Below are 8280 nucleotides of genomic sequence, written 5' to 3'. Positions count from 1 at the left end.
CCCCCCCCCCCCCCCCCACTACTTTGCTTTTTCCTGCTACATTGTATCCTTGCTTCTTGCACAGGATAGCTATGCGCAAGGAAGTAAAAAAAAAAAAGGCTACATGAATTAATTTCGGGGGGGTTTAGGCCATTTTTGTTAAGAAGTAAGAGATTTTTGGTCCCCACCATCTCTCAGTGCTTCCCACAAGTTGGGGTGTCATCCAATGTCTCCATCCTCTCCACCACCCAGGCTCTGCCTACAGGTAGGGAAAAGCCCTGTGAACTAGAGTGGGTGAGTCCTTGCCCCCTCTGGTCCCATGGGGTGACCTTCAATGTGGTTTTCTTAGCAGCACCTCATTTTTTCTCAGCATCTGTGTCCAGTAGATAGTTATTTATGGAAGTGGATCTACTATCTGGTGAGTGAAAATAAGGACATTTAGGGTGTTTGGTCTTGGTAAATGCAGCTAGCTAGAGCATCTCATCTCTCCTAGTGCCACTGAAGGTGGTCCTAGTGATGGTTTGAGTGAGGGTGACTGCACCATGGATGCTGCTGCTGGGTCTCAAGCCACTTTTGAAGGTGAACATGGTGATTTAAGACTCATAATTCTAACTAGAATTAGGTGCTGAAATAGCACAGGAATTCCCCAAATCTGGGTCAACTTAAATGGTCCTAATAACATTGCTTTTGGAAATGGTGGATGTGCCATGGGTGTTGGTGTGTGCATGGAGAGCATCATGAACACATTGGCAGGCAATGACCTGCCAGCATTGTGTAATTTTTGGGTTGTATTACCCCTTTTGGTGCTAAATTTCTCTTTTTCTTCTTTTTTTCTCCTGTTCTGTAGATTCCCAAGTTCTTCAGGAGACAGGGGATCGGTCACATTGGTGCGTGGTGGCATACTGGGAAGAGAAGACACGCGTGGGTCGGCTGTACTCTGTCCAAGAGCCCTCCCTGGATATCTTCTATGATCTACCTCAGGGAAATGGTTTCTGCCTCAGACAGCTCAACTCAGAAAACAAAAGCCAACTGGTGCAGAAGGTCCGCGGCAAGATCGGCTATGGCATCCAGCTCACCAGGGAAGTGGATGGAGTGTGGGTGTACAACCGCAGCAGTTACCCCATCTTCATCAAGTCAGCCACACTGGACAACCCTGACTCCAGGATGTTGCTGGTTCACAAAGTGTTTCCAGGTTTTTCCATCAAGGCTTTTGACTATGAAAAGGCGTACAGCTTGCAGAGACCAAATGACTATGAGTTCATGCAGCAGCCATGGACAGGATTTACAGTTCAGATCAGCTTTGTGAAAGGCTGGGGCCAATGCTACACTAGACAGTTCATCAGCAGTTGCCCCTGCTGGTTGGAGGTTATTTTTAATAACCGATGACTCAAGACAGAGTGGACTCAAGGCATTTATATTACTTTGCTGCTAATATTTCCTTCTGAGTGCTTGCTTTTCATGCAAACTTTCTGGTGTTATTTTGTTTAGTTTGTATGTCCCCCCCTTTGTTTTGAGAAAAACCTTTGGAAATATTTTTTTTTTGTGCTTTGGGATAGTTTGATAAACCTAGTTTTTAAAAGTGCAAATGACCAATAGCTCAGAAGGGTGAGAAAAGGGTGTGGCTCACATATGATAGTTATTTCATGCCTCTGAAAGGATTATCCTATGTGGTCAATGGATTCAGAAGCCACTTGCTATATGTTACAGTTCCTTCTCTTGGATAAAAAAAGCAAGATACTTGTATTTTTTATGCACTGCCTTCCCATCCCTGGTGACGGTGACACCAAGACCTCTTCCCCAGCAGTGTTAACCCCACATTGTCGCCAAAGAACGGTGCAAAATCTTTGCAACCAGGTCTTTACCCATCCTTTTTAATTTTTATTTTTTCTTGTTGCTGAGTTGACATCTTGTCACTGTGTTCATTCTTTCACTGCTTTTTTTAAATTTTGTATGGTCATGAATTGATGCAAGGGGAGAAAATAAACAGCAGAGAAACCTCTTGCATGGACTGTGCTTTATAATTTTATAAGATTGTAAGATGCAAAGCAACAGAAGCCTAAGCCTAAAAAAACCAAAACAAAGCAAAACAAACAAAACAAATAAAAATCAAATGGGAAGACAAAAGAAAAAGTGTTCACAATAGTTGGTCTGTTGTAACTTCTTAGATCAGGTTATCCCAGTACCATTCAATTTGAAAATGCAGTTGTGCTTTCATTTCTTCTTGAATTCATACACTAGTATGATACTTTTACACTGTTCTTAGCTCAATGAGCATGTTTAGACCTTAACATAAGCTATTTTTCTATATATAAAGGTTTAAATGAACAAGAAAGCATTTTCATTGTAACTTTAGCACTGTAGTGCTTTGGAAATACACACAAAAAAGGACTCCTTAAAACCCTCTGAGATTTGTTAAAGAAAAAATGCATTTTATGTTATATATAAATATATTATTACTTGTAAATATAAAGACGTTTTATAAGCACCATTATTTATGTACTGTGCAACGTGTATAAATGAGAAAAAAAAAGAAATATGCACTTTGCTTTAATATAAATACAAATAACAAATGCTAAATTTAAAAAAAGAGCATGAAATTGCTGTTTTTTTTTTCTGTGGGTCTTATCATCCAGATGAATGTTTTTTCTAAAGGTGCTTATGTTCCATTAAAAAATAAAAATGTACACTTGATCCCAGGCTGTGCCAAGTGACTTTTTTAGTGGCAGAGATGAGGCAGGCAGGAGAGATGCTGCTCAAAGTGGGTACCACGTGGGGTTGGTGGTGGGGGCACCCACCCCAGTCAACAGTTCTGGTGTGGGTAGCACCCAGATAGGGTCATCCTGAGCTTTGGTCTCCACTGGGCTGGTGTGGTGCATGTGGCTTTGGGGTCCTTGGCATGGTTGCATCCCATCAGCCCAAGTCTGGAGGGTCTGGCTGCCCAAAATCTGCTGGGGTTATTTTTGTTATTACTCCTGTTTCTCATAATTTCAACTTGAAAGAACAGCCATGCTATGGACCCAGCTCCCATTTGGCCCTGTCCCAGTCCCTGAAGTACTGGGGGAGGCCAAACTTTTGCTCTGTGCTGGAACATGAGTGGTCTATGCCACCAGGCAAGGAGGAAAATCTGAGGGGAAAGCCAGTCCTCTAGGTTTTCCTCAACTATTTCTTGCCCCCTTCATCTCCCATGCCACTGGAATTAAAGGTTGTTTTTCCTTTTGCCCCCCTTGGCCTGCCTTCAGATGTTTACTACTCCACATCGCACTTGCACATGGCCTCTGTCAGGGAGAAAGTCCTTACAGCTGTTGTGGAGATGGATCTTAAATCGAAACCACCAGTCCTGTAGACTGATAGATTTTGAGAAGTAGAAGGTCCAGATGGGCTTTTAAGCTCCCTCCCTGCCAAAGCACTTGGACCCCAGGAATGAGACTTCAGCCTCTGCTGTCCTTCATGCAGTGGATGGACATAGCAGTAGATCAGGCTTTGTAAGCATCTAGACCAGGTTTTCTCAGTGCTGTGCCTTGCTATTCAACAGAGATGTGCTCGACCCAGAGGATTTTACCAAGATGTAGTGTTTGGTTTGCTCTTAATGGACTATACCTTCATCTGGGTTCAGGTCACTGAGCCCATGAACCAGCTTCAAAATGGTTTTTTATCATGTGCAAGGTTTGCATGGGAGTTTCAATTTCTAGGCTTTCCCTGTCCTTCAGGTGGGAGTCAGCATCAAAGACTGAGGGCATGATGGATGTGCCCACCCTGTCTTGCAATATCAATATGCACTAAGACACCAGGAAGGGCAGATGTTGGGACAATGTAATCTACATTACAATGTGGCTCATTTATTTTCCATCCTGTGCCAGCAGACTCAAAATATCTAATGATAACATCATACTTGTGTGGTCCAGCAGTCAAGCTAGCATTGATGGCTTGCATCAGGGGCTCAAGCCTACCGATGTCCTCCACACCCACCCAGGCAACACACCATCAAAGGCTCTACAGATGCAGGATGAAGCAGACAACTTAATTGCAAAACTGACTTGTCAACTCTTGAGTTGTACTGCTTATCTGCAGGACCAGGGCTGTGCAGGCAGTAGGGACCTGGGATTAGAAAGATCACTCCAAGTCTAGGAGCCACCAGGTCAATGACCACACTAAGGTTACAGTCATCTGGCTGAGAATCATAGAAATCAAAGAATGGTTTGGGTTGGAAGGGATATTAAAGACTGTCTAGTTCCAAACACCCTGCCATGGGCAGGGACACCTTTCACTAGACCAGGTTGTTCTTTCAAAGCCCTATCCAATCTGGCCTTGAACACTTCCAGGGATAGGGCATCCACAAGTGGATGTCTTTTACTCTAGAGTAACCAAAATATAGGGAATATTTCGCTCACTTGTACTTCTCCCACCTCCAAATTGTTGTGCTGGCAACTAGACATGGGTCTTAACCCCAAAGAGATGAGATAGTTTTGTCCCTGATGTATGACACTGTAGGAATGTGCCCCCTGTTGATGGAGTGACCAAATTATTCTTTGTCTGCTTAAAAAGGCAAAAAGCCCAGAAGTTTCTCTCCTCAATTTGGTAAAAAGACACCTCATAGGACCTTTGGGACTTCACCTCAAGCCTGGGGCTGCTCAACTGGACAGAGGCCAAAAGGTCCTGCCTAGGTAATTCACTAGAAAAAGAAGAGAACAAAGGAAATAATTGCTTTTGTTGAGTGTTTTAGCAGGAGCAAGAACCTCTTGCCCCTGGCTTGGTTTTTCTCTGTAAGAGCTTTGTTATTTTGCCTTTTATTAAAACTTTTTCTGTTTCCAACACAACCTCAGAAGCCATCCTGCTAATTTTCTGCCATTTAGGGTAGCTGGGCTATCTTGGGTGTGATAAGTTCTCTGAGAGCTCAAAAGACCTGGCTCAGGGAGAAACCTATCATGACACCAAAGTAGTAAGAGGCCATGTGGACACACACCAGAGGACTCTGTGTTTCAGAGATGTTTTGCAGATGTTTTCCACTTGTTCCATGAGGCGCATAACATATCCTGGTGGTTAAAGCCCGGAAACCAAATTATAGCATAGATGGCTGTTCTTTGAATTGAGATCTGGGTTCTTGTCCCTGCTTATTGTTCCATGAGATGTGACCAAATCATTTAACCTTGCTGTTTCTCAGGATTTCCACTTGTGAGATACAGAGGCTACAAATTGTTGCTCCTCCTGAGAGGTGAAAGCAGAATATGGGAATACTGTACCCCTGAATGAACCCGTCTCACAGCAGCTTTTCAATATACATAGGGCCACAAAAAATGGTCAGAGGGCTGGAGCACCTCTCCTATGAAGACAGGCTGAAAGAGTTGGGTTTGTTCAGCCTGGAGGAGTGTCTTAGGTGGGAAACAGGGGTATTCTATTCCTATATATTAGAGGTGGGGCAGTTATCTTCTGTTAATTGGGCGGTTTTCTTTATCTCTTCCACAACCAATCTTCCCTCTGGGGAGATATCTTCTGTTAATGGGCCATTGAGTCTCACTGCATGACTGATAAAAATAACATAATCCCATTGTGAGAAGCTCTGCCCAGAAAGAGGGGCCAAGCATTCCTACCTGGATATAATCAGAGATTTGGAAGACCACAAACAGCCTTTTTCCACTGAATTCCCAGAGGAAGACCAGGCCCATCTACACCACCACTAGATCTTCAGAGGAAAATCCAATCTGGCCTTGAACACTTCCAGGGATAGGGCATCCACAAGTGGATGTCTTTTACTCTAGAGTAACCAAAATATAGGGAATATTTCGCTCACTTGTACTTCTCCCACCTCCAAATTGTTGTGCTGGCAACTAGACATGGGTCTTAACCCCAAAGAGATGAGATAGTTTTGTCCCTGATGTATGACACTGTAGGAATGTGCCCCCTGTTGATGGAGTGACCAAATTATTCTTTGTCTGCTTAAAAAGGCAAAAAGCCCAGAAGTTTCTCTCCTCAATTTGGTAAAAAGACACCTCATAGGACCTTTGGGACTTCACCTCAAGCCTGGGGCTGCTCAACTGGACAGAGGCCAAAAGGTCCTGCCTAGGTAATTCACTAGAAAAAGAAGAGAACAAAGGAAATAATTGCTTTTGTTGAGTGTTTTAGCAGGAGCAAGAACCTCTTGCCCCTGGCTTGGTTTTTCTCTGTAAGAGCTTTGTTATTTTGCCTTTTATTAAAACTTTTTCTGTTTCCAACACAACCTCAGAAGCCATCCTGCTAATTTTCTGCCATTTAGGGTAGCTGGGCTATCTTGGGTGTGATAAGTTCTCTGAGAGCTCAAAAGACCTGGCTCAGGGAGAAACCTATCATGACACCAAAGTAGTAAGAGGCCATGTGGACACACACCAGAGGACTCTGTGTTTCAGAGATGTTTTGCAGATGTTTTCCACTTGTTCCATGAGGCGCATAACATATCCTGGTGGTTAAAGCCCGGAAACCAAATTATAGCATAGATGGCTGTTCTTTGAATTGAGATCTGGGTTCTTGTCCCTGCTTATTGTTCCATGAGATGTGACCAAATCATTTAACCTTGCTGTTTCTCAGGATTTCCACTTGTGAGATACAGAGGCTACAAATTGTTGCTCCTCCTGAGAGGTGAAAGCAGAATATGGGAATACTGTACCCCTGAATGAACCCGTCTCACAGCAGCTTTTCAATATACATAGGGCCACAAAAAATGGTCAGAGGGCTGGAGCACCTCTCCTATGAAGACAGGCTGAAAGAGTTGGGTTTGTTCAGCCTGGAGGAGTGTCTTAGGTGGGAAACAGGGGTATTCTATTCCTATATATTAGAGGTGGGGCAGTTATCTTCTGTTAATTGGGCGGTTTTCTTTATCTCTTCCACAACCAATCTTCCCTCTGGGGAGATATCTTCTGTTAATGGGCCATTGAGTCTCACTGCATGACTGATAAAAATAACATAATCCCATTGTGAGAAGCTCTGCCCAGAAAGAGGGGCCAAGCATTCCTACCTGGATATAATCAGAGATTTGGAAGACCACAAACAGCCTTTTTCCACTGAATTCCCAGAGGAAGACCAGGCCCATCTACACCACCACTAGATCTTCAGAGGAAAACTACACCCTTCTACAGGATCACTGTTTCAACAGAACCACACCCATCACTCCAGGAGGATTGCAACCACCATTTAATCGGACTGCTACCAACACCCTGACCAACAGGCTGTCATGTTGTATTCTGCCTCTGTAAGTGTTGTTTTGTATTACTGCACGTTTTTTTGGTTTTTAAAAATTTTCTTCCCTAATAAAGAATTGTTATTCCTGCTCCCAATCAACATCAAGCAAAAGGCTAGAAAGTGCTAAAGAAGTGGCATTAGTTTGTTTAGTGAGCCAGCATCCTACCTTATTTAAAATGCCATGGGCACCTGCTGCTGATACCCCTGGAGCCAACAAGGATGCTGCTACTATGGCCCCTGGGGACCAAAATACTACATCGTCTTGGCAGTCAGCAGCAAACACATGGGTCATTCCTTTATTTCGATGATGGTGACGGCTCATATTTAAAATCATGGACGTATTGGGTGTGAGTAGAGACAGCCGTCCAATTGTACATGGCCCTCCGTTTAGCATCCACGGGACATCAGGCTAAACACGGTCCCTACAAATTAAAAAGTAACTTGCTGGTAATTGAATAGGGTCATTTGATGAGATTGACACCCTTTTTGTGGTATAATTGCACTAGGCTGTTGGATTATGAAAAATAGCCATGCTGGAAGTTACAATAGTAGAGTAGTTCTTGGTTGGCAGCTGACTTTTATGTTTAAATCTAACACACACATCTGCCATCACTGAGCCTAACAGCTCCAATTCTTGGGGTTCCTGTGGTGTTATGGGAAAATGAGAAATCCATTGGTCCCAGATATCTACACTGACCCTGGTGTCATTGGTCTTGCAGGTGGGTATTTTTGACGGGCATGACCAAAAGGAGCAAAAAAATTACACGTCTCATTAAAATGTAAAAAACTATCATCTAACAAAACTGTACATCACTGATTCCCACACCCATGAAAAAGTCCAAAATCCACAATCTTCTCTGGGTGAAGCTCAAGGGTTGGAAAATCTGCGCAGTCCACATCTGTCTGTCTTCTTTGCTTGTCAAATGGTCAACGTTTTTCTTGCTCTTGATAGAGTTTCACATTCTTCATTGAAATCCATCTGGACTTTACATCTGTCAAAACACAAACAAATCCCATGTCCGCACATGGACTGAAGTATTTTCTCAAAATCCTGGGGGTGAAGAATTAGTTTTGGTTCTATTTTGCAATGTTACA

The 8280-nt window shown here is 43.3% G+C and overlaps 1 protein-coding gene across 2 annotated transcripts in view; it reads left to right on the top strand.

The window, feature by feature from the left end:
• Positions 1–2645, top strand: part of LOC121358166 (mothers against decapentaplegic homolog 7-like) — a 29643-nt gene extending 26998 nt beyond the window's left edge. For both annotated transcript variants that reach the window (XM_041476101.1, XM_041476102.1), the window contains one exon: positions 827–2645. In XM_041476101.1, coding sequence (XP_041332035.1) covers positions 827–1365 — 539 coding nt within the window. In that variant the 3' untranslated portion in view covers positions 1366–2645. The remainder of the gene's footprint in view (positions 1–826) is intronic.
• Positions 2646–8280: the final 5635 nt, after the last annotated feature.

Source organism: Pyrgilauda ruficollis, unplaced genomic scaffold (genome assembly GCF_017590135.1).
Source record: "Pyrgilauda ruficollis isolate IOZ18807 unplaced genomic scaffold, ASM1759013v1 scaffold378, whole genome shotgun sequence".
Lineage (NCBI taxonomy): Eukaryota > Metazoa > Chordata > Aves > Passeriformes > Passeridae > Pyrgilauda > Pyrgilauda ruficollis.
The sequence above is the reverse complement of the archived record's forward strand: the minus strand, read 5'-3'. Positions and strand labels throughout refer to the sequence as shown.